The following is a 27,526-nucleotide window of genomic DNA, read 5'->3' as shown; positions in this document are numbered from 1 at the left end:
TGTTGGCTCCTAAGCAACCAAAGGAAAGGTGGTGTGGAGTACATTGAAGATTTCTGCTCCAAATTTTCAATAAATTTCTGCTTGCGCCTTTAAAAGCATGACTGTGCATTTCGTTTGCTTTACAGAAATAGGCGACGGTGGACAAAGGGGAAGGGTGTCAAAAACTACAAACACTGCTTCTCACTCCAGCTCAGTTACTCAATAAACGCTGTTGAGCAAATGAATGAATGGGGGCAGTCATTTTCGACATACATGTGGCACTTTGCGCATCTGCAGCAGGCTGTTTATTGTAATAAATTATGTAATAAAAAGATAAAACTCTCTTAAATCCACCTTTGACTGGGAACATCAGTTCCCCGGGTCCCAGCGTACTCTCCGGCGATGTCTCGAAATGAATGCCCAGATTTGGTGATTTTCACTGCTGATCACTCACTCCCATCGGAGTGGGCGTTACGGGAAGGGGGCGTGCCTGAGAAGGGGCGGTGCCTGCGCGCTGACGACTAATCTGGCCGCCGGAAGCTGTCTCGGTCTACGGAGGAACTGGGCAAGCCCCTGACTTCCGGCGGCATTTTGAGCCTGTCCTCCTAGCGGCCTGGTAGTGTTTTCTTTACCTTTTCTTATTCTCCAGTCTCTTAGTTCTTTTTCTTCCTACGTCTTAGTCTCGCCTGACCCTGGCGAAAAGGCGGGCGGGTTCCGCTTCTCAGCTGCCCCGGGAGCTCCTCGCTAGCCGGGGGCCGGTTCCCGGGAGCCGCGCGCGCTCCTCCTTCTTCTCGTCGTCGTACTCCCGGGGCCCGGCGCGGGGACAGAGAGTCGCCTCCCCCGCTCCTCGGAGCGGAGGCGGCGGTGGTACCTCCGGATTGCGCTTGCGAAGGGAGCTTGGAGAGGAGGTAAGCGTTCTGAGAATTGGTGTGGGTATCTGGGGAAAGGCGTTGAGCGAACCCGAAGTGGTAGGCCCGAGTTGTCCTCCCATCCCCGCTTGAGTGCACACTGGGATTTTGAGCTCTCCGTAGCATCTCACCCTTAACTCTGCAGGAGCTGTCTGTGCTCAGACCCCATTTCTCGCTCTTGTTATGATTTTGGCATTTGTCAAAGGGGACAGATAGACAAGAGTCTGTGCCTCTCGCTACCATTTAATGTAGGCATGAACACCCTTGCACGGTAGCCGCATTTGTATGCGACGGAAAGGTGCAGCAATATGGTCTTAGATTTAGAGTCTTACTATATGTGCATTCCTTACGTATTAGAGCAAAGGAGATCTTACTTTTGACTATTTGGTCTTGCTTATTTCGCAGACGTGTTAACGATTTAGGTCCTCGGAGTTGAGGAGTGCTGCTGTATCCTCCCTAGGTAGTTACTTTTGGCAACTATCTGTCGGAAACTGGGGAGAGTGGAATGAAAGGAGAGGGTCTGATTATTTGGCATTATCTTTTTCTAAGTAGGTTAACATAATTTTTTATGGTTTGAAAATTATAAGTAGGTAATACTTGAATTATATTGGTAGGATTATGTTCGTGAAGGTTGTGTCTTAAGCTATTTGGTTATATGATGAGGCTTTGAGATAATTTGAACTACTTTGAAAATCGTAGGAGTTGTGAAATTTCTTCAGGTTTTTGGATTTTTAAAGAAGTTACTTTATTTTTTCTTTTTCACGCCAGTATGTGTAACTTTGGGATTAAAGAAGTAATATTAAAAGTTGGGAAAATACCTTTACACTTCAAATGTTCAAAGTACACGATATTGTCGCAGTAAATTGAAATGGTTATGCAGTTAGGTATGTGCCAATTATGGTGCCTATGAGCAAGATCTACTCTTGTAATATTTGAAATTACTGGTTGTAATACTCATGTGACAATATTTTGGAGAGTTCTATGGATAAAGTATAGGTTTTCAAATAATTTTTAATTTCTTAATGAACTATTTGGATTGTAACAAATGACAGTTTTGACAAGAGAGTAAAAGTTGGTGCAGGCATGTAGCAATTCGTGTTTGTAAAAATTGTTGCACTGTGAAACTGAGACTTTCACTGTGTGCATCTGATAAGATCCAGTTTTATCAAAAGTTTGCTTTTTACTGGCTCTGATTACTAATCATTCGAAATGAACATTGCATATTTTGAGATTTGCAAACTTATCTGATTTTCCTATCTATAACATGAATTAAAAATACTGAAACCCAGCAGATGGATGCTATTTTAACTTCTGCACAAGTTAAGATTTTAATAAATCATTAGTGTTTATTTATATAGTATCATTCATATGCAAGTAGAAAGCAAATTATTTCATTTGGATAATTGGTTTTCAGTGGATGGTAATCTTCCCTACCAACTTCATCCTCCATACCCCATGTCATATAGGTAGAAGTGAAGATATTTCACCAGATATTTAGTAGCAGTTGAAACAGTTGAAACATTAACTACTGTTGCTATATCAAGTGTCTTTTATTCTTGTTTTTTTTTTTTTGTAGTTTTGTATGTTGCAGTTCTGTGTACTTACACTTTATTGTAGCTGCTACCATGAATTATTTTCTGTGCACAGTCTTTTTAACAATTTATTTTTTTTTCTGCCCAGTGATACAGTATTGCTTTGGTAATTCCTGTGTAGTCAGTTTAAGTCTGTCAGTCTGTTTGGAATAGAGTTTGTAATTGTTTTAGTCTTAAATATACCAGATAAGAAATCTGGAGAGTTGTTTTAGAAAGTTCTTTCAAAAAAATTCTTCTGAACTATGCATCAAATGATCTTAGCTGTTTTTTCCTTTTGAAAATAAAATTTGAACAGACATTATTTTGGCTAATACCTTTAAGGAAATTCAGGGTTACAAATTTATCCTATTCAGAGCATATTTTATGTGGTTTTAATTGATGAACTATTTGACAGTTTCTAATAATTCTGCTCATTCAGATTAAAATGGTTTATGTTTTCATTTCTGCTGCTGGCAGATGAGACCTCAGATGTAATTATGGATTGAAATATTGAAGTCAATGAAGATGCTAGAACTGGTATATTTTTATGGATAAGATTTTTGAAATTGGGCTTCAAGAATAATTTTCAAAAAGAGTCCCTTTCAAAGCCTTATGTGTTGTGTGAATCTCCTAGTTACATTGTGATCTTTATTGTAAGTTTCTGGGAGCATTTGTTAAGGCCCTCTTTTGTTGGGTCTTTATTAATAAACTCAAACTTTATTTCCTGGATTTTCTTTTTCTTTCTTTTTAAATTAAAAAACTAATTTTAAAAACTTCAGATATTTATTTCCTCTGCAAATGGAGAGAAGAGAAATAGGAAAATAACTCAATAGACTTTCACCAGTGTCACTCTGGTTTTGATAATGCTCATATTTGGGAAAGACACGATGATTGGGTAAAATCATGATAACTTTAAGCAAAGAATAGTTTGAAAACAAAAATGGAGAAAAAGCTTCAAAGAAGAATAAACTGAATTAATATGTTATTGCTATGACCTCAATTTATAGTCTCTGTGATAGAAAAGATTTTAGCATTTACATTTTTATTTTATAGTTTCTAACTTTTCTCAAATACTTTGAAGCATTTAGTACTCACTGAAGCCTGTTCAAGTATAATTTGGAAAATATTTTTTCATCTTTAATCAAATCTGCATTTTAATCTGTTGTTGGATTCATCTTCCTTTGTGTACTCAGGTTTTAAATAGGATTGAAAATTCTAATTAACTCACATAAGTTGGTAACTTTGTTTTAAGTTAATATATGTAAAAGGAAATGTTTTTCTGCCGTACTGTAGGTAATATGTATATTTCTAGGCAAATGGAATTTTAAAAGTTAAAGTGTGTGTATTTTATTTATGAAAACTCATGAATGTCTCGTTAGTGATATCTAGTTACTTTTTGTTGTTGACTACTGATAGAAATTCCTAGTTGGATGACCAGAAGACTTTCCCTTTCATTTAAAAATCTTCAATTCCTGCTTTTTCCCTTTTTGCCTCAGATGTTTTACACACACACACACACACACACACACACACATTTATGTATATACAAGGTCTTACAATTAAGTTTACAAATTCATGCTGGAAAAAGTGCTACATACCTTGTTGAATATCACTATAGTCACCTTTGAAGTGCTGCCCTTGGGAAGCTAGGCACCAATGTCAGCACCTAGTTCGCCCTTCAAAGCAGTTTTGAAACTCTTTCTGGAATGGCAATCAGAGCTGTGGTTATATTACCCTTGATGTCCTGAATGTCATAAAAATGTCTTTCTTTTAATACTTTCCTTTATCTTCAGGTAAAGAAAAAAGTTATTGGGGGCCAGATCAGGTGAATAGGGAGAGTTTTGCAATACAGTTATTTGTTTACTAACAACTCCCTCACAGTGCTATGTGAGCTGATGCATTGTCAAGATGTGTGTGCCATTTTTGCACACACATTTCTTTTCCAAGATTTTCTTTCTTTTTTCTTTTGAGACAGAGTCTTGGTCTTGGTTTTGTTGCCCTCAATAGAGTGGAATCCTAGCTCACAGCAATATCAAACTCTTGGGCTCAAACTTCTGGGTTCAACCAACCCTCCTGCCTCAGCCTCCCAAGTAGCTGGGACTACAGGTGCTACCACAACACCTGGCTTTTTTTTTAAGAGATGATCTTGAACTTGTGAGCTCAGGCAATCCACCTGCCTTGGCCTCCCAGAGTGCTGGGATTACAGGTTTGAGCCACCCCACTGGGCCTCATTCCAAGATTTTCAGTTAAGATTTTCCTGTCTCTCTATTGATGTTTACTGGTCTGCTATGCTTTTCACATGGTCGGTCGATAATTTTGATGCGCAATACATAGATTTTTGCAATGTTTTCATCACTTCTGCTTGTTTCTGGCTGGCTGCCTGCCCTGACCTCTGTTCATCAGTGAAGCTTTCTGTCCCCTCAGGAAAGCTTTCAAGCCATGTGTACGCTACTATCTTCTTCATGACATTATCCCCATAAACTTGGACTAACATGTCCTTGATTTCAATTCCACTCTTGCCATCCTTAACAAGAAATTTAATGTTTGTTTTGTTCTAATTCAAGCTCTAATATTTTTGCGATAGCACACAAAAATGTGCAGCAACAGTCAATAATGAATGACAGCAAGACACCACACTTCAACATGAACACAGCTTACTCAGCTCCGTTTCTTTTAACTTTCAGTTCTTTATGCTGATATAACGAGGTTACAAAACCATACTGAGTTTTTTGGTACAGTTCTGCCAATGTAAGTGCACAGTGGCAAGTTCTCGAACTTAATTGTCAGACCTGTGTGTGTGTGTGTGTGTGTGTGTGTATTAAACTTTGTTTAGGACCCTTCTGTACGGTAGACCTTGTACTCAGATGCAGTGTCCTAGGGCAATGTCTGGTACTTGTTGATTCTCTGAGAAAAAAGGAGAATACAACTGCATTTCTTCCCTAAGTTGGAAGACTAAACAGTAGTAGCTGGGAGTAGAATTCTTGGGATAATCTTGGGCTAATCACTATGCAGGTGAATCTTGAATAGTTCTTTATGTTACCTGTAAAAGCAGTTTTGTCCTTCTGGAAAGCAGCTTTTTGTGGCCAGGATGTAAGGGCAAGGGTTGTGAATTATTAGTCCTCACTTGATTGCCTTATCAGTCTAAATCCTTTGAAATCTTCAAAGCTTGTTTGAGGGTTCTAGATTGGAGAGGAGCTGTGAGACCAGGCTTTCCAGCATAGCAGTAACTTTTCAAGGGAGGAGAATAGTGCTGCTCGAAGCAACAGATGACAGAGCAGGAAAAGTGAATAGCTGGAACTCTCAGAATGAGATGATGGATGACTAATGTTTAAAGTATAATAATAAATAGCCTGTTATCCTGACTGTGGAAACCATTGCCATTGATTTTTTCTTTTCTTTTTTTTTTGTAAGGACAGTGTTGTAAGTAAGGCACTTTGGGGTAGGTGCTTAGTGGGCAGAACTACCTAACTTCCATTGATAGTGGAGGGGAAAATGTCAGGTTAGCGTTAGTCTAATTAAAGCAGGGGGATAGGATGGCTTGCCTATTTTCTAAGTTCTAGATAACTAGCTAATAAGGAATTTTGGAATGTTTTTAAGGAATATTTTTAAGAAATGCTTAAAAATTGAATAGTTGAGAATTATACTTATACTATTATTATACTATATACTATTATATAATATTATACTAAATATTAGTATGTTAATATTTATGGCAAATATATAATGAAATATATGTGTTTCTCTAAAGCTTTTCTATGTATTTTGTTATGCATTTCCTTCTTATGGAATCTTGCTTAGATATAAATTGTAAAAAAGTATTTTTCTCAGTTAATCAAAGCTATGCATTTTCTGGATCTTACTCAGCTCCATTTCTTTTAACTTTCAGTTCTTTATGTTCAGTAAATCAAATGGGCGTAAGAAATTTTACCAGCTTTTCACCTGTAAGTTCACATGTAGGCTGAGAACAAGTCTAAGAAAAATTAAATCAAAGATTATTTTACAATGCTACCATCAATGTGTAGAGTTGGTATATAGATATTTATTTGGAGAACACTTGATACATAAGTGATTTTGTATCACAGCAAATTCACATTCATCTATTTTACACCCTACACTAATTTTGAAATTTGTAATTACTTTAAAGTTACTCTCTAACTTCTTTGATTTTAATTGCTATTATGTTAAAAGAGTGATTACATTTTATGTTAATGAATAAGAAGAGTATAGATTTTTCAGTTCAGAAATTACCATGTTGTATCATTTCACATTGTTCTTTTCTTGGTTCCCCATCTTTTTTCATTTGTCAAATGTTATCCTCATTCTTTGGATCCTTTTAAAAATGGGATCAGAAGTACATAGCTGAATCAAACATTATTTATAATGTTTTATTGTCGCTGTTTTGATTTTGTTTAATTTCCTTTCAAGTAACATGTCTGTACTTTGAAGTGACTTCAAAGAGCATTTGTGATCTTCATAGAGATCACTTCTACACCAAATGAAGCTTTTTTAATTACTATGGTTTATTCTGGTAATTTTTGATGAGTAGTAAGATTTCGACTAGTATTTAGATTGTGTTAAATGTGATGTAATTTAGTTTTCTTTTTTCTTTCTCATGTTAGGCAGTTCTGTCCTACAGCATTGTATGCTCAAGGTTATATCTGGGTCTATAATTTAATATTGTTTTCTAATGAATATTATAATACCATTATCTGATGTTTGTATTTCTAATTGAATTACCAAATTATATAATTTTAGTTCTATTAGTTTTAGTTTTTGAATGTTTTATTTACTTAAAAATATTTTTATAATTTCCTCCCTTTTTTCTTGTTGCTAATAATGGTAAAATAGTGTGTTCTTTACTTTTAGCACCTTTCACTTTTATGTCAATTTAGTATAGATTAGAGATACCCTGACTTCTAGTTCTGAGCCTGTCCTGTTTTGCAAGAAAGTCATTTTATCAACATTAGATTTTGTTTTGTTTGTTCTTTGAATTACTGGGAAGAAAAGATCCTTGACCAGATTGCTTTTCTTTGACCTCTGTAAGGCAAAGAAAATATTTAAGTTGCATTCATTTTTCTCCCAAGCTGCTTTTTGGAACATAACAACTGTTGTCACTTAAACTGTATTAAACATAATTTCTACTGTCAATAAAAATTTCATCAATTATATTTTCCTTTTTTTTCCCACTCTAACTTTTCCTTAAAGGATAGTTACTAAATTTTGAAGCAGTTTTTCTAACTTACAAACTAAACATTTCATACTATATTTTCTGAAGTTGATTGTGCTATGAAAACTTTGCTGTGTGAGTAAAATCATATTTGTTCACTCCACAAAGGAAGTATAATTCTAGACAACAGATTTCACAGCTGTCATAATTCATTAGTAAGACTTGTTTTAGAAGGTACCTTATCTTTGTTTGCCTGTGACCTCTCCTATGCTTCTTTTCTCCTAAGGAAAATCCCCTATAATTTTGCAGAGTTACCTATAGTTTTATCTACTTGTAAGTTTGGGCTCAGTTACTTAAAAGTAAAGAATTTTACAGTTTGCCTCTCTCTTTTTTTGGTTAAAGTAGTACAAAATGTCAAAAATTAGAAGGAAGGTCACAGTGGAAAATACCAAGACCATATCTGATAGCACATCCAGAAGACCCAGTGTATTTGAGAGGCTTGGACCCAGCACTGGCAGTACAGCAGAGGTGAGTTGTCGCTAGCATAGTCGCAGGGGTTCTCTTAGAATTCTGTAGTTGAAATTCTGGCTTGTATTATAAAGGTGAACAGGTTGTTTTATAGTAGGAATGTCGGTTAAATAAATTTTTTAAAATGTTTTTTATAAAAAGGAGTGAAAAAGGTGATAGGGCTTATGGGTTTTCATATTTTTCTCTTATTTTCTTATTTGGGGAGTAATACAGCACAGATGAGCTGGAGTTTTGGTAGCATTTGTTTTTAATTTTGTCCCACTAGCATTTTTTTCCTAGAAGTAAATATGAAATTTACATAGTAATATCTGTCTCTTAGACACAGTGCCGTAACTGGCTGAAGACTGGCAACTGCCTCTATGGAAACACATGTAGATTCGTACATGGCCCTTCACCTCGTGGTAAAGGTTATAGCAGCAATTATAGAAGGTAAACTGAGAACTTTGAATTATTCACATATTTTTAGTAGGTGGTTTTTATAATTTAGTGTAAAAATCTGAAATATAACCATTTATTTTGACAGCCTTTCTATTTTGGTGCTAATCTTATCAATAGTCAAAGATCAACAGGATCTTTTTGTTATTTCCAAGATTAATAAAGTGTTTGCTTTAAAATTAACTTGTTCAATATTTATTTGTTTGCACAATAGATATTTTTGTAATATGCATATGGCTTACTTACCCCCCAAATTATGTATTAAATTGCTTCCTAAGACCGCAGAATTGCATAGTGTCTAAATTTATTTTTACTGACGATGGCTATTTTTAACTCTTAGAACATTAAAATTTAAGTAGGGTATAATTTTAGCTTTTTGAGATTTTCTAAGTTCAAAGCTTGTACAAATTCTGCAGGTTGAAATACATTTGCTAAATCCTATCACAATATGTTAGCATAAATGAAAATGTATATTTATATGTGATAAATGTATTCCCTATTTAGAATATCATTCTGCCTTATTAAAAAACGTGGCTAAATTGAATTTGTTTAATAAAGATCTTTTATTTTTCTTTTGGTTCCTGCATGATGGTTTTGTTTTGATGTTTAAAGATACACATAAAGGTCAGGAGTGGTGGCTCATGCCTGTAATCCTAGCACTCTGGGAAGCTGAGACAGGAGGATTCCTTGGGCTCAGGAGTTTAAGACCTTAGTTTAAGACCTTGCTCAGGCAAGAGTGAGACTTTATCTGCACTAAAAAATAGAAAAATTAACAAGCCCTGTGGTGGGCACCTGTAGTCCTAGCCACAAGTCCTGCTCCTAGCCTTGGGAGACTGAGGCAGGAGGGTTGGTTGAACCCAGAAGTTTGAGGTTGCCATGAGGTAGGCTGACGTCACAGAACTCTAGCCTGTGACAGAGAATCTGTCACCAAAAAAAAATAAATAAATAAAAATAAGAACATAAAGATTGTCACCAAAGTAATTTAAACTTGATTATAAATAAATAATTTACCTAGTTATAAAATTGGGTGTGCTGATTGCCTTGAGTACAGCAACAGTGTAAACTGAATATTGGCATTTGGAGATTTTTTTTTTTTATTGGATAATTTTTTTGTTTTTGGTATGTGGATAGATTTTGAGGTTTAGCAGAATTAAAAATTCAAACTTTAACATTAGCTGACTTAAAAAAAAATTAAAAAAAAAAAGGCCTGATGCGGTGGCTAACGCCTTATCTTAGCACTCTGGGAGGCCGAGGTGGGTGGATTGCTTGGGTTCACAGGTCAACAGTGAGACGCCATCTCTAAAAAATAGCCAGGTATTGTGGTGGGATATTGAGTAGTCCCACCTACTTGGGAGGCTAAAGCAAGAGGATAACTTGAGCCCAAGAGTTTGAGGTTGCTGTGAGCTGTGACACCGTAGCACTCTACTGAGGGTGACAAAGTAAGACTCAGTCCCCTCCAAAATAAACAAATAAATAGCATTGGCTAACTTCTCATTACCTTAACTGTTGTACATTTTAGTTTATTTTTTTACGAAATGCTTCTATTTGTGTGTAGGTTGTCATTTGTCACTTCTGTTAATGTGGGAAAATTAGTCTTTATCATGTATGTTTAACTGTATATATGCACATTTAGATCCACACCTGTGGAAATTATTTCAATAATTGTAATGTTTATTTATATTAGCACCATACCTTTAATATATGCTTTAATTTATCTTTGAAATCTATTATTAGGTGACTCAAAATTTTAAAATAAGAAATAGTTTTGAGAAAAATAAGTAGAAAAATTTACCTAAAAAGGAAGAAAGTAAACTCAGTACTAGACTTAGAATAAAGGATTTTTGTTATAATTTTGTTATTTTGTTCATGTTTTTCTATCTAATAACTTTTGTGTATTTTTTTGGTAGGGAGGGAAAATACAGTTCATAATTTGATTTAAAGATGGGGAAAAAAGCAGTGCATTTTAGAAAATGCTTATTTACATATACAACATTTAAGCCATTCATTTAAGCATTCCCTGTGTGTAGAGCATTCTCTTTGTTAGGTGCTGTTCAGGATAGAATCAAGGTCAAGATAAAACTGTTTTATTATCCAAAGGAGACTAGACCACATAGGAATTACATGTACATCATAATTCTAATTTAAAACACTTAAATAGTGGTTCTTAAGGAGAGTTTTCAGTTTCTTATTTTGCTTCAGCTATTAAAACATGTAACATAGATTTATTAAAATACACCTATAAATATTAGCATGATCCTTCAACATGAATTAACTCAAATGATTTCTTCACTAATTATATGATTTGTATTAATGATTGATAAGTTGAAGGAATTGATTGATCAATGATTATTTGAAATAGATGTGACTATTAATGTGAATTGTTCTTATTGTTTAATATATACTGTACTTTTTGATGGTCAAAGAGAAAAGAGCATTTCTTAATTTCTATTACCTTCTTTGACAAGAATACTCCTTAGAGCTAGGATGTTTTCCATCTTCCCTTTGTTTTTCCCACTAAATGTGAAAATATAGCTGTATGTTATCAAATTTCTAGTACTATTACCATTGTTGAAGGTAATTATGTATTTTTCTTTTAATAAAAAAATCCATGACAGAAAGTAAAATTGCTGTTCTAAAATTTGCTTTGAATCCTTTAACTGTCTGTATTCTGAAATAATTTAAAATTTAAGAAAAATTATAAAACTCCTATGTTTGCTTTGATTCTTAGGTACATAAAGTATTTTATCAGTCGTTGATTATGCTGCTGCCTCTGATTAATTCTGCAACTTTGTAGTTTAAAACTTCATCTTACTACTACCTTTGTGGTTAATGCGAAAACAGTTCAAGCCTGTTAACTCTTTTTTTCTTACTTCACTTAAGTTTTTATTCATATCACTAGAACCTGTTATCCCATGGAATTTTAATGTACGTATTTTGATTAGTATTAGGAGAAAATGTGTGTTACTCATATTTTTTGTATATTAATGTTTAAGCCAAAACTAATTATTTTTCAGAAAATTAGGAGCCAAGGACAGTTAGAAAAATTATGTTGAGATTTGTGAGATTATTTCTGTAAATATGTTCTTAGAAAATGTTATATAAATATAGATTTTTTTGTTGTTGTTTTGTTTTGCTTTTTCTTTTGTTTTTGTGTTTTGGTTCAAAGGTCACCAGAAAGACCTACAGGGGATCTTAGAGAAAGAATGAAGAACAAGCGCCAAGATGTGGACACCGAGCCCCAGAAAAGAAATACAGAGGAGTCATCCTCACCTGTTAGGGTAGGAGTGAATTTCCCAAAACAAAGTTAAATTTTTCGATAGTGCATTATGTTTTCATTTTCATTTTAAATATTATCTTATGTGCTAAATATATGGTAAATATGTAATACAGCATTATATTATTCTATATGGATAACATAATTTAGAGAAAAATGTTTCTTGGGAAAACTATTTTAGTTCTTCATGAGATGAAAGAGCTTGCTTGGCAGAGCTCAAGCTGAACTGAATAGGGTTTTTGTACTCTGGTGAGGGTCAAGAGTATCTAAATATATTTTAAATTTTCAGAATTCAGCGCCATCATATTCTGCTTCTGATTAAAGTGGCTTATAGTAGAACACTTACAGATTAAAACAATGCAAGTAAAATGTGGGAGTAATAAGACTGAATGAGAAAGCTTAGGTAAAGGAAAGCACATATGACCACAAAATTTAGCTGTGAATTTGTTGGCAGTAAAGCCAAAAGAAATATAATTTATCATGCAGTTCATTGAATAAAAGAAAACAGAAGTGTTTGTCAGAAATGCAAAGCTATTACTTTTCGAGAAATTTATCATACCTTTGTGTGTATATGTGTATGTATGTTTATAAAGGCTTTATTGAGGTATATTTCACAACCATAAAATTAACCTATTCAAAGGATCCACATTCGTATTCTTTGTATATTCACAAAGTCATGCCACCATCACCATAGTTAATTTTAGAATATTTTCCTTTCTTTTTTTCTTTTTCTTTTTTTTTTTTTTTTTTTTTTTTTTTTTTGCAGTTTTTGGCCAGGGCTGGGTTTGAACCCGCCACCTCTGGCATATGGGGCTGGTGCCCTACTCCTTTGAGCCACAGGTGCTGCCAATTTTAGAATATTTTCATCACTCCATAAAGAAACCCCATACCCTTCAAAGCACTCACCTTCCGATTTTTACACTGATCCCCAAGCGTGGACAACCGTTAAATCCTCTTCTTTCTCTAGATTACCTAGCCTGTACATTTCACATAAATAAAATCGTAAAATGTGTTATCTTTTGTGATAGTTTCTTTCACTTAACATAGTGTTTCAGTATTCCTAAGAGAATGTAGGATGTATAGGTATTTTATTTCTCATTTTTGCCAAGTCCTACATTGTATTGATATACTACATTTTGTTTATCAGTTCATCAATTGATGGATATTTGGGCTTTTTCCACCTTTTGGCTTTTATGTATAATGTTGCTATGAACATTTATGTACCAGATTCCCCCCCCCCTTTTTTTGTGTGGACATGTTTTTACTTCTCTTGAGCTTATACACATACTGAGTTATACAATATTGGAATTGCTGAGTTATATTTTAACTCTATGTTTAACTTTTTGAGTAACTACTAAACTGTTTCCTTAAGCAGCTGTGCCATTTTACATTTCTGACAGCAGTGTGTGAGGGTTCCAGTTTCTCCACATCCTCACCAACACTACCTTTTTGATTATAGCCATCCTGGTAGGTGTGAAATGATTAAGTAGTTGTGGTTTTGATCTGCATTTCTCTGGTAGCTAATGATGTTGAACATCCTTTCATGTGCTTATTGGCTATTTGTATATTTTCTTTGCACATCTTTGCCCATTTATTAAATTGGGTTGCCTTTTTTATTGAGTTGTAAGAGTTACTTTTATTTTAGATCTAAGACCTTCATCATGTATATGACTTGCAAATATTTTCCCCCATTCTACAGTTGTCTTCACATTCTCGATGGTGTCCTTTAAAGCACCGAAGTTTTTAATTCAATGAAATACAACCTATCCTTTTGTTATTGTTGCTTGTGCTTTTGGTGTCATCTAGGAAACTATTGTTTAAGGTCATAAAGATTTACACTTATGTTTTCTTCAAAGAATTTTATAGTTTCAGCTCTCATATTTAAATCTTTGATATATTTTGAGCTCATTTTTATTTATGATATGAAGTTAGGGTCTAGCCTTATGTTTTAAATATGGCTATCCAGTTGTCCCATATTAGTTTTTTATGAAAGTTATTGAATTGTATAAGGAGCAACTTCTTTGATCATTTAAAATATATAGAAGCTTTATTTTTGACCCATGATAAATATGTTGTAATTTTGTAGAGACTTACTTTTGGGCACCTAAAGTAATGCCATTTTAGGTAGGTTTCTAATGTTTGGTGTGTTATAATAATTTTAGAAATCTTAAATAGTGGTTCTCAGCTGGCAGTTTCAAGTTGTCAAAGAGATAACCACTGATGGTTGCCCAGTTGGGAAGAGATGCTAAGTATTACACCATTTTAAAAATAGATGTATGCGTAGTGTTCCAAGTACATGTTATACACATACACACAAAATATAACTTCAGGCATAAAATGTACTTAATACTTAAGAAGTGAGATCTGAGTGATGTTACCTTTGTTTTTAAAAATACAATTTATTTGTTTATAATTCAATTCTTAAACATGTCTGTGTTTAACAGTGACTTTCACAATTCCTAAAAATTTAAGTCAGCTCTTGTAAGTCGTTACAAAGAGACTTTAGCGCACCACTCACTGAACTGTAATTGGTGTAAAGGATAGACATGTGGAATTCATATTCTGAACATACTGCTGCTTTTAGGAATTGTTAATCTCTGTCAGTCTCCTTATCTGTGAAATGAAGGTTCTGGCTATGTCATTTTGTTGCTGTGAAGAAAATATTTGTAAAACAAGTAACATGACTAACTTTTCCATGATGACTGCTGAATAAATGGTCTACTTGTATACTGGTATTAAAATGGCTTTTAACATTTTCTCTTTTATATAAATTGACTTTAGGCTCTTAAGGGGAGATGAACATTAGTATTTTTACAGATACTTAAATGTAAGTGTATTGTTTATCATAAAGATTTTTATGTTTATCAAATTAAGTTAGTGCACAGAAGAGTTGGCATTTCGTGAAGAAATTTAAAGCTTGATTCTTGCTTTCCTGAAATGAGAAAGCCCTCAAAGATATTGAGCTTCATGCATACTTAAGGAATAGAGTCACAAGTTTCAAGAATGGACAGGATTTTAAGTTCACTATCCAAACTTAGGGAAAACTGCTATTTAGCTAGGATTATTTTGGATCTGGTATATGACAGATTAGTAGGTACTGATTATTTCTATGATCATTTCTATGATGTAACGCATGTGCCTTCATGTAGTGCATTTCTATGGGAAGGTCACGATTATTTTAGGTAAGGGCAACCATAGTATAGTATCGTAGGCTGCAATAAAATACATGTGATTTTCAGCAAATTAATTCTACCCCTTCTCTGTCACTGATGTCAACTCCAGTGTATCTGAATTATGAGGTTGATAACTGCTGATGTTGTGGAAGACAAATTTTAAGTGTATAAATTATACTACATTGGTAGTATATCAGAGAGATACAAGCAAAGTGCACGATGGTTAAAATAAGTAATTGCCTAGAGAACCAGGACTTCTTCACAGGTGAAAATGATATTCACACTGGGTGTTGAAGGATAAGTGGAGTGAAGGGAGAGAAGAGGAAAAGCTCAATACCATAACTATATGTATGTAGTGTCGAAGGACTAATGTGTTTGAGAAACTGAAGCTGTGTGCCTAGGGCGTACGAATTATAGCATGTGAGCATGTGGCTGTGAAAGGGAAGACTGAAGAGGTGATTAGGACCCGATTGGAATGGTCTTGTACACCAAAGGCATGGTTTAACAATAGAGAAAAACGCGTTCCATACTAGATGTCTGTTTTATTTACTGATGCTAAATTGAGTAAATGGAAAATGGTTCTGATATACAGCTAGAGTTGAGAAACCACTGGTGGTGTAGGGTTTGTGTTACACAGTGTGGCTAGTCTGCCATAATTATAAAATACGTACTAAATTCTAAAGACTTAGTATGAAAAGAAAGTAAAATATCAAATTTTTTTTATGTTGGCTATATGGTGAAATGACAATATTTTGGCTATATTGGGTTAAAGAAAATGTATTATCAAAATTTTAATTTTATCTGTTTCATTTATTTTAATGTGACAATGAGGAGTTGTAAAATTACATACATGCCTGAATTATATTTTTATTGTAAAAGGCTAATCTATGTGATCTGAATCAGACTTAATACAGTGGAACTAAACTTAAGTGAGAGTTTATTTGAGATAGAGTTAGTATAAAGCATTCATTCAGGCAAACCAGAAAGAAAAAATTTGATCAATCCTATAAGAACATGGGCTAAAGATATGAACAGAAGCTTTTTTTGTTGTTGTTGTGGATGAACAGAAGCTTTTCAAAAGAAGATAGACTAATGACCAATAAATATATGAAAAATGATCAATGTCTCTAATCATGGAAATGCAAATCAAAACCACGATGAGGTATCACTTAACTCCAACGAGAATGGCTTTTATCAAAAAATTCTAAAACAACAGATGTTGGCATGAATGCAAAGAGAAAGGAAAACTTAAGACACTGTTGGTAGGACTGCAAACTAGTACAGCTTCTGGATAGTCATAGGAAGATAACTCAGAGAACTAAAAGTAGACCTACCATTTGATCCATTTACCCATTTATCCATTTTATCAAAAAGATACATGCATATTCTAGTACAGTTAACAATGCAAAGGTGACAATATTTTGGCTGTATTGGCTATAACCCAAGTGCCCATCTATACATGAGTGGATTAGTAAAATGTGATGTATGTATATCTTGGCATACTACTCAGCAATAAAAAAAACTTGGTAAACTAATATCTTTGTAACAACCTGGATGGAACCAGAGACCATTTTTCTAAGTGAAGTTTTTCAAGAATGGAAAAACAAACACCATATGTACTTACTATTAAATTGTAACTAATTGATCAACACCTGTGTGCACATTTGGTAGTGAAACTCAACAAAAAACAAGCAGGTGGGAGGGGTCGGGGAAGAGGGGTAAATTCACACCTGACAGATACACTGTCTAGGTAAGGGACGCACTTAACAACTGGGACTCAAATTGTATAAAAGCAATTTATGTAACCAGAACATTCGTATCCCTGTAATATTCTGAAATAAAATCAGAGATAGTTGCTTTTAACCAGTAGAACTTCAGCAATTTGAATTATATTGTGTTTTCTTTTTCTATAACAAGAGACTTGTTATTTTATGGAATTTGAGAAAAACAGCTAAATTAGTTTAGAAAGCATATGGACTCCTAAATATGGAAATAAGAGTAATATGTAAACATTGATGGTGAGACATAAATGTGCTGTAGGGGATCCTTGTCTCTTAGGAGAAGCTTTGTGACCTGCATTCAAGAAAGAGATAAATATTTCATCATTGTGGGAGGATATTTAGCTTAGGATTTAAAGATGTACTGTGAGTATCCCTTTGCTCACCTAAAATCTTACGTCAGTGCACAGGGGCAAGGGTGGTGGTCTAAGTTTCTTTTTATTTATTGATCTTTATTTTTTTCCTTAATAAAATACACATAAAACTTTATCATTTTAACAATTTTTAGATGTATAGTTCATTGGCATTAGGTATGCTTACACTGTTGTGCAATCATTAGTACCATCTACTTCCAGAACTTTTTTTTTTTTTTTTGAGACAGAGTCTCACTATGTTGCCTTCAGTAGAGTGCTGTGGTGTCACAGCTCACAGCAACCTGAAACTCTTGGGCTTAAGCAGTTCTCTTGCCTCAGCTTCCCAAGTAGCTGGAACTACAAGCGTCAACCACAATGCCCAGCTATTTTTTTGTTGCAGTTGTCATTGTTGTTTAGCAGGCCCAGACCAGGCTCTGGGCCCACCACCTTTGGTGTATGTGGCCGATGCCCTACTCACTGAGCTATGGGTGCCAAGCCTATTTCTAGAACTTAAGGTCTTTGTTTTTAAAAGTTTTAATTTTTTTGTTAATCTTTCTTATATGTGGAATTAAACTAATTAGAATAACATTTCAGCTGATAATTTTTTCATGTTAATCCAACTGGTTTAATATTTTAAAAAATACTTTTCTTAATTTTATTGACCCTTTCTGGTGCCTGCGATAAGTTCTTTTAGAGACTTTTCTTCTGAGACTTCAGAATGATGTTCTCTTTTCCTTGTCTGGTACTTTTTCAAAGGGTCATATTTTGTCATTTGCTTCTGTTTCTTACCCTACACCAACCTGATTACTTCTCTTCAAACAGAGAATCTGTTGAAATGTGATATTTATTCTTAATCTAAATATTTAAGATGACTGCTATTGAAATTATATTCAGATCTTAGTCTACAGCTGGATCTCAAGTTGATTACCCAACTTCAAGCCTATGCCTGGTTCTCTCATATGTTGATTTGAAAATTCTAGTATAAAGCATACTTTCTCTGGGAACTGTACCTTTTAGGAAGTATACATAATTATTAGTTCTGTTTCACAGTTCCCTACCCATTCCTCTTCCTGTACTCCCTTACCTTTCAGTCCCCCAACCTCTTGCTATTTCTGGCTTGATGAGAAAAAAATGGCCTTGACTAGGTAAGGGAAGAGACAGTACTGTAACTGCTATAGTACTGTAGGACTCCTGCAGTGGAGAACTTTTATGTTAGAAGGCCTTAATACTGTTACTAACTATATCCTGAGTAAGTCTCTTGACTTTGCTTTTTAGTTTGTAATATAATTGTACTGGTCACAAGTTATGATGAGAACCAAGCAAGAATAAAACTAGTGTAAATACAAAATAGAAATGGCAGAAAGTCACCAAATTATAATATATAATACTTGGTAGAAATTTCATAATGAATGTATAATGCAGGGGGTAATTATAGGTACAGATTTTCATTTTATATGAAAAAAACTTGTAAGTTTTAGTCTGATGTGATCTGTAAATAAATTCTTTGATAGATGATAGCACTGACAGTTGTTGCAGGCCAGGCATGGCAGCTTACTCCTCTAATCCTAGCACTTTAGGATTGCTGAGTTTGGGTTTGAGACCAACATGGGCAATATAATGTATCTCTACAAAAAATAGAAAAAATTAGCTGGGCATGGTGGTGTGCACCTGTAGTACCAGCTACTCAGGAGGCTGATGCAGGAAATCTCTTGAGCCAAGGCATTTGAAGTTGCAGCATGCTGTGATGACACCACTGCATTCTGTCCAGGCAACAGAGAGACCCTATCTCAAAAAAAAATAAAGTTGTTGCACATGGGATAGCATGTGCAACATAAGACATAAGACATAACACAATATTGTCTTAGCATAAGACAGTATTTATATGTTCAAGGGAAAGCTGGACTCTTCTGTAACATATGTCCTCATCTAAATTACTAAAAGCAGTGTGGGTTGGAATCACTTAGAAAGGTTTGTTCACTTACATGTCTGGCTATTGATGCTGGCTGTCAGTTGATGCTGAGGGCTTAGTTTCTCTACTGTGGGATCTCTTCACAGATAGTTTGGGCTTCCTCACAGCCTAGTGGGTGGATTCCGAGGGTGAGTGTCCTGAGACATATGTGCATGCACATTCTCACACACACACACACACACACACACACACAGCAAGACAAAGCAAGCCTGCACACGTACCCTGGTTTCAATTCTTGTAGAATGGTATTAGTTGCTGCTGGGGTATCATCTCTTTTAGGACCTCAACTGACAGAACAAAGATACATATGTGTGTAGTAACTGGTATATAAGTGACCGTAAGTATTTAAGTGACCATCTTTATCTTCATCTGACCATGAGTTCTTACTGGTGTCTCCAACTCCAGTTCATTACCACTACTACTGTTAATGCTATTTTTATGCCTCATGGTAGGTCTTTATATCTGAGCTCTTTTTAAAAATTTTCTTTCTTAAGAAGATAATTTTCAAACATTAAAATGCACCCATTTTAAACGTATAGTTTGAATCTTGACAGGTATGTGCACCTCTATAGCCACTACCACGATCAAGATACAGAACATTTCTGTCAACCCAGAATGTACCTTCATGGCTTTTTGTTGTCAGTCCCTTCCCGAATTTACTCCCAACAACCTATGATCTGCCACTATAATGGAATCATATAGTATATATTCCTGTGTCTTGATTCTTTCTGCATAATGCTTTTGAGATTCACCCATGTTGTGTGTGTCAGTAGTTTATTTCTTTTACTGTTGGTTAGTAGTTTTATGGCTATAGCAGAATTTGTTTAGCCATTCATCCAGCGGTTCTCAACCTGTGGGTCACGACTGTATTAAAGGGTTGCGGCATTAGGAAGGTTGAGAACCACTGCATTCATCAGTGGATGGATATTTGGGTTGTTTCTAGTTTTCAGCTATTATGAATGAAACTACTGTGGACTTTGTACAAGTCGTCTTGTGGATATGTTTTCTTTCTCTAATACCTAGGCATGGAATTGCTGGATCATATCATATGTATGTTTTTTAGCTTTATAAGAGAATGCTAAGCAGTTTTCTAAAATGATTGTTCCACTTTATGTCGCCATCTACAGTGAGTGTTTCTTTTTGTATTTTTGCCAACACTTGGTATTGTTGGTCTTTGTCATGTTAGCCATTCTGGTGAGTATATAGTAGTTTTAATTTGCATTTCTTGATTAGCAATAAAAATTTCCTTTCCACATCTTTTATGTGTTTATTTGTCATTTTAAGTATGCCTTTTGCTACTCATTTGCTTATCTGTTTACATCTTTTGCTATATAAGGAAGTTTACCTTTATTTCTAGTTTACCAAGAGTTTTATAATAATTGGGCATTGGATTTTATCAAATACTTTTCTACAGGTATTGATAAGGTCGTGGAAATTTTCTTTGTTATCCTATTGATGTTGGAGGGTTACATTAATTGATTTTTGAATGTTGAACCAGCTTTGTGTATCTGGGAAAATTCTACTTGGTTGTGGGATATTCTTTTTATATCTTGTTGAATTCAATTTGCTGATGGTTTTTTTGTTTAACATTTTATTATATATTTTTAAGGTATATAACATTTTGGTATAAACATTCATAATGAAATGATTGCTATAATCAAGCAAATTTATATATCCATCATCCCACATAGTTACCTTTTGACTTGTTAGTATTTTTGATGAGGATTTTTGTTCTTTGTCTCTCTCTTATGAGAGACACTGGTCTTCAGTTTTCTTGTAATGTCTTTATCTGGTTTTGGTATCAGGACAATACTGGCCTCTACTGGTAGGATGAGGTAGAAAGTATTCCATTTCTTCTATGTCTGGGAGAAATTATAGAGCATTCGTATAGTATCTTCCTTAAATGTTTGGTAGACTTTACCCATGGAACTCTTCTGGATATGGTGCTTTCTGTTTTAAAAGGTTATTATTGATTCACTTTCTTCAGGAGGTACAGGCCTATTCAGATTGTGTGTTTCTCCTTGTGTGAGTTTTGGCAAATAGTGTATTTTGAAGAATTGGTCCATTTCATCCAAGTTGTGAAATTTGTAGCCATAGAGTTGTTCATAATTTTTTTTTATTGTTTCTAATGTTGTTTCTGATATTAGTAATTTAATAATTTTTTGTTTCTGATGTTAGCAATTATCTGTTTTTCTTAGTCTGGTTAAAGGCTTATGGATTTTAATCTTTTGGTTTTGTTGATTTTTCTCTATTGATTTCCTATTTTCAATTTCATTAACTTTTTTATTCTGATTCTTTAATTTTTTTCTGCTTACTTTGGATTTAATTTGTTGTTTTCTAAGGTGGGAGCTTAAATGATTTTTTTTTAGTATTTTTTTCTAATACAGTAGAACTTCCATAGTTGACCACCTCCTACATTGACCATCTCTTTAAGTTAGCCTAATTTTCATAGACTGGACACACACCACATTATACATGTCAGTATAGTAGACCTAATTCTTTATATTGACCACCTCTATATGTTGACCTGTTTTTACAGTCCCTTGGGTGGTGAATTTACAGAGGTTCTACTGTCTGTGCATTCAATGCTAAAAATTTCCTTTTAAGCACTGCTTTTTTTTTCATCCAGCAAATTTTGATAAGTTGTATTTTTGTTTAGTCAAAATATTTTTATATTTCTTATGAGATTTTTCTTGACCCATGTATTCATTAGAATTGCATTGTTTTATCTCTAAGCTTTTTTGATAATTTTTTTCTGCTGTCTTACTGGTTTCTAGTTTAATTGTGGTCTGAAAGTAAACATTGTATGATTTCTGTTCTTTTTTAAATTTTTGTTGAGTATGTTTCATGGCCTAGAATGTGATCCATTTTGGAGACTGTGTGAGCTTGAGAAGAATGTGAATTTTGCTGTGTTAAGTTATCTGTAGATCTTTGTCTGTAGATCTCAGTTATATCAAGTTGATTGACAGTGCTATTGAGCTCAACTATGTCTTTACTGTTTTTTCTGCCTGCTGAATCTGTCCATTTCTTTTACAGTTGTGTTGAAGTCCCCAGCTCCTATAGTGGATTCATCTGTTTTCTCCTTGCAGTTCTATCACTTTTTGCCTCATGTATTTTGGTACTTTATTGTTAGGCTCATATACATTTAGCATCATTATGTATTTTTGGAGAATTGACCCCTGAATAGTTATACAGTGATAACTTTCCTTATTTAGGGACTTTTCTGTCTAAATCAATGTAGCAGCTCCCACTCTCTGGATTATTGGCATAGTATATCATTCTCTCTTTCCTTTTAATCTATATACATCTTTTTTGGGTTTCTTGTAGACAATATACAGTTGGATCTTGATTTTTTTAATCCACTGTGACAATCAATGGGTATATTTAGACCTTTGATGTTTACAGTGATTGTTGATAGTTGAATTAATATCTACTATATTTGTTACCATTTTCTGTTAATTGTCTGTGTTCTTTGTCTCTGTTTTTCTTTTTGACTCTTTGTGGTGTTAATTGAGCATTGAATATGATCCCTTTTTCTCTTTTTAACATAATGATTATACTTCTTTTTTTACTTTTCTAAAGTGATAACCCTAGAGTTTGCAAGTACATTTACAACTTATTTAAATCTACTTTGAAATAACACTATACGCTTTAACTGTAGTGCAGATATCTTACCAGAGGACGGTAATAATAATTCTTCACTCTGGAATATTTTAAGTGGTATTGGATTTTCTGCTCTTTAAATGGTAAGATTACTCTGTGAAACCTACTCGGCCTGGAGCTGTTTTATAGAATTCTTTATCTGTTTTTTTTTCCCCCTGTGGAAATTGATAGAGACTTTGGACTCTGTTTAAGAAAATTGGGCAGATTATATTTTTCTGGAAATTGTATCTATGTTATTACTAGGTTTTCAAATTTGTTTACTTAGAGCTTTGTTTGCTCTAATGGGTATTTTCACTTTGTCATTACTGATTTTATATTAATGCTTCCCCTCTCGGTTTTTTTTCTTGATTAGGTTAGCCATTGATGTATTTTCAGAGAATTGTCTTTCGTATTTATGTGTTAGTTCCTTCTTTGTGTTTTTTAACTTTTTAAAAAAGTTAATTCCTTTGGTTTACTGTATTTCTTTTCACTGTTGAATTCATTGAACATTTCCTTTTATTTTTATTTATATTAGTATTTTAGTGCTATATATTTTCCTCTGATAACTGCTATAGCTGAGTCATATGGATCTCATATGTCAAATTTAATTATTATTATATTTTTAGAAATTCTCTTTGGGTTTGGATTTCAGCCATTATGTAAGAATTGTTTAATGCCATGTTTCACCATTTTTATGTTGAATTATGTTTTGTTTTTTGTGTATGTTCTTTCAGTTTTTAAAAAATAGTTTTTATTGTTATTATCATTTGTATTTCTACTTTGTGATTTGATCAGGTTTTTTGTGGTCTAAGATATGGTTAGTTTTTTAGAATTTTTCATGTATGCTTTTAAAAAGTATACTTTCTAATTTTTGGTTTTTAAGTTTCATAAATATATAGAGAAGATTAGGTTATTTGGATCTTTGTCTGCTTGATCTATTTTCATTTGAGAACATAATGGTAAAGTATCTTAGTATGTTTCTGTCCAGTTCTCTTTCCATCTCCTATAGGTTTTATTCTTCATTGCTGTATTATTGGGTATATAAATACAGAGATATTGTATGCAGAGATGATGTAACTATTCTCTTTTCACTGTAATTCTCTTTAATGCAGTGGTTAGTGGTGGCTTTATTTTGATTGTATGTAGAGATGATGTAACTATTCTCTTTTCATTGTAATTCTCTTTATGCAGTGGTTAGCAATCATTGTTGTTATTGAAGTTTGTAGTCTTAATTTATTTGTTACTTATTCTGAGATAAGTCAATATCTTTGTAACCATTTTATAAAAGAAAATCTCAGATAATTCTATTTGGTCATTTTTCTTTATAATAGTGTAAACAAAATAAACTACAGTTTCATAGATGTAGGATTAAATTACTCCACTGTCTGTGTATTGAAAAGACCTATAGTATTAAAATGATTTAAAACTGCAGTTCTGTGAATAACTTCAAAATTTGAAAATTTTAGATTATGTCTTTTCTAACGGCGAGACTGAGTAGGCTGTTGGGCAAATGTGCAGGCCATAAAAACAACGATGAGACATCTTATTAGATTATTAAAGTTTTTATCTTTAATCAGATATGTCTCCTTTTAAAGTCTGAAAATACTAAGGTGAAAACCCTCATTTTTCAAATTCACAATAGTTTTTTCAGTTGTTAATAGTTTTGGTGTCATATGTGGCAGTAAGTTAATAGAAAAGAAAAATTTGGGTTAAACATTAGCTTTACAGAACTACTCAAAGAAAACTTAGGAATTTGTTGATAATGTTAGTGTTCTGTGAAATTATATTTTTAGAGCAATAGGATTTGGAATCAATTGTTTTTGAAATACAAAAAGAGAAGAAGAAAAAGTGTTTTGTGTAACACATTAGATGTTTAAAATCTTGTGATATTGTATTCTTTAATAAATAGGAATTACTGTTATGAATGATAACAGCTTTAGAGTAGTAATGGCGAAATTTGTATTGATGTTTTAAAATGAATGTTAGCAAAAGATAACTTTATTGGCATACACATAATTGAGTCATTCTTTGACTTAACATTCGGAAACAATTTTGATCTATTAACATCGATTGAAATTTTCTTAAGTAATTTTGGAAAGATCTAAGCAAATTCATTATAAGAGGTGAGATTATATAAGAAGCAGAAAATTGTGTTAGGAAGATTTTAGGCACAAAATATTGTTAGTAACTGCACTAGTATGGAATAGGGTGACTTGACCTAATAATTGTTAGCTGTAGACTTTGTGCAGAATTCAGCACAATAAAGAGGAGTTATGGTAAATATTGAAAAGGCTTAAAATATGGAGACGATACTTAGAAAATCTATAATAATCTAATTGGAATCCTAGAAGAAAAAAATAGAATGTTAGGGAGGCAACATTTGAAGAAATAGTGGGTGAGTATTTTCCATAGTTGATGAGACATAAATCTACAAATATACTGTAGTAAGCAAAATACATATCAAGTAGCATATTGTATAAAACTGCAAAACACCAGAGACAGAGAAAGTATTAAAAACATAGAGGAAAAAAAGACAAATCCTCCTGCAAAGGAGATGGGATAACACCAGTAGCAAACAATGAAAACCAAAAGACAGGGAAGTAATATTTCCAAACTGTGAGATAAATCTTTCAACCCACAGTTATGTGCCCAGCTAAAACTGCCAAAACTGTTTTTCACGAATAAGGATAAAATAAAAACCTTTTCAGATAAAATTGAGAGTGTTGCCTACCAGCAGATGTTTACTAAATAGAGAATTTCTGAAAGGATTTACATCAGAAAGATTGACAATGACCTCAGGAAAAGGGTCTGAGATGTGACTGATAAAATGTGTATTTGGTTGGAAAATCTGCCTTGGTATAGCTTATGAAGTTATCAGGAATGTGGCATTGTACCATGAAGAAGTGAAGTGTAATACCAGTTGCAATGTAAATTGTTTAAGATTACCCCAAACCTATTCCACCACTTTTCATTTTGTACTAGCTTTGTGGCTTGCGGAATTGAGGAATTGGGTTGGCTAGGTCCTGACTAGTTTAATTATAATAACCCCCATTCGCTTGCTGATTTAGTTGGTTTGGGAATCAGGCCTGAGGCATTTAGCCCATGGTCTTTATCTTAATGGCAGTTATTGACTCATACTGAGGTGGCCAGATGTCTAAGGTTGGGCCTATGCACACTGAAGGAAAGAATTCTTATTTTGTGTTTGGAAGAGAGATACACTGGGGAAACCAAATTGCTTCTTAGTATGGTCAGAGAAATAAGCCCTATGTGAGTCAACATTAGGAATAGCAGAGCAGTGGGAATGGGAAAAAAAGGGAAAATTTGATGATTTCTCTTTGTTACTGAATCACCTACTCTTAAAGTTCACACTGTTTATAGACTGCATTTCATGTGAGATTGTAGTTAAAGTTCGTATAGGTCATAAGATTATAATTTTTTGTTGATCTTTAGTTGAAGATCCACCAGAAATTCCTTTAAGCTTCCCCAAATTAGCCTTTGTTAATACAAGTATAATAATATTCTACACCAGGAGAGCTTTATGTTTTATGCTGCTGTGGCAAGACTAGATTAAGTCAGAGTATCATGTTTTAGTGAAGCACACTGGCAGATTAGTATGCCCAGAGAAGACTGACAAAATGATGAGTAGTGTGAAAATCATGCAGACAGTGGATCTTTTTAGCAGTATTCAAAATTTAAAGGGCTAGGATGTAAAAAGTTTACCCATAGATTTGTTTTGCTTGATTCTAGAGGTCAGAACTAGTCCCAAATCAGTAGAAATTCTGAAGAGACATAAGAAAGAGATGACTGGTATAGGAATCTTCAAATAATTAGTTCTGGAAATAAGAGTGAATGGTTATGGCAGTGTAGAGATGTCAGTGGATACTTGGGAACTAAATTATTTCCCCCAGCAGTTTTCTAATAGCAGACTTCCATAACTATACAGATGTTAAAGAAGATTTTTTTGCATGGAGTAGGAAGTTGAATTATATTACTTATAAAGGCGTCTATGTTTTTTATTCAGGTTACTAATCCAGCTATGATAACATGGGTTCTAAATTCTATTAGGATCAAAACTTTTTATTTCATATTCTTTATAGTGCCTTGCTCCCTAAAACTCATAATGAACATAATATTCCCACACATACAATGTTCAAGAAACAAATGTAAATATAATATAGAGTAAAAATATAGAGTAAAAAAATGTAATATAGAGTATAATTTAAAGTAAATATTTCCAATCAGGTATTGGATTTCTGAAATCCAAGAAACTTCCCATTTTTCCTAAATTAGGCACAGACTTATTTGGGAGTAAACCTGAATCCTAATTGAAATAAATTTAGTGGTAGTCTTTACCTAATTGGTGAATTTCTGTTTGCAAAAATATTGGTATATTTAATCATAGGCTACTACTCCCTACTTTGCTAGCAGTATTACTTAAAATACTTTGAAATGCAAAAAAAATTCTAAATTCTTAAAATATGTGGTCCCAAGGGTTTTGGCTAAAATATTGTGTTTTAACAAGTACTTCAACATGCATATGTTCCTAGGCTGACTAATTTAGAATGCATTTTAAAAATACATAATATGTAATATGTTTAGTTTTAAGAGAAAGAAGATAGATGACAAGCCATTCTGTTCAAGAAGGTGAAACAGCAGACCATGCTATCCTACACACGACAAGTAATTTCAGACCTTATTTATTTGACTTTGAGAAGAGAAGGAAAGAAGTAGTTTTATTTGAAGAAGGGA

The 27,526-nt window shown here is 33.6% G+C and overlaps 1 protein-coding gene across 10 annotated transcripts in view; it reads left to right on the top strand.

The window, feature by feature from the left end:
• ZC3H13 (zinc finger CCCH-type containing 13) overlaps positions 1 to 27,526 on the top strand; it is a 152,982-nt gene that overhangs the window by 54,539 nt on the left and 70,917 nt on the right. For 6 of the 10 annotated variants that reach the window (XM_023513718.1, XM_012805634.2, XM_023513717.1 and 3 more), the window contains exons 12-14: positions 8,031 to 8,153; positions 8,473 to 8,582; positions 11,755 to 11,866. In XM_023513718.1, the coding sequence (XP_023369486.1) occupies positions 8,031 to 8,153; positions 8,473 to 8,582; positions 11,755 to 11,866 (345 nt within the window). Of the gene's footprint in view, positions 1 to 546; positions 888 to 8,027; positions 8,154 to 8,472; positions 8,583 to 11,754; positions 11,867 to 27,526 lie in introns of those variants that run through there. The other 4 variants (XM_012805635.2, XM_023513720.1, XM_012805632.2 and 1 more) reach the window with 4 other exon arrangements.

Source organism: Otolemur garnettii, unplaced genomic scaffold, assembly GCF_000181295.1.
Source record: "Otolemur garnettii isolate 467f Iridium unplaced genomic scaffold, OtoGar3 scaffold00043, whole genome shotgun sequence".
Taxonomy (NCBI): domain Eukaryota; kingdom Metazoa; phylum Chordata; class Mammalia; order Primates; family Galagidae; genus Otolemur; species Otolemur garnettii.
This window is presented reverse-complemented; position numbering and strand designations above follow the sequence as displayed.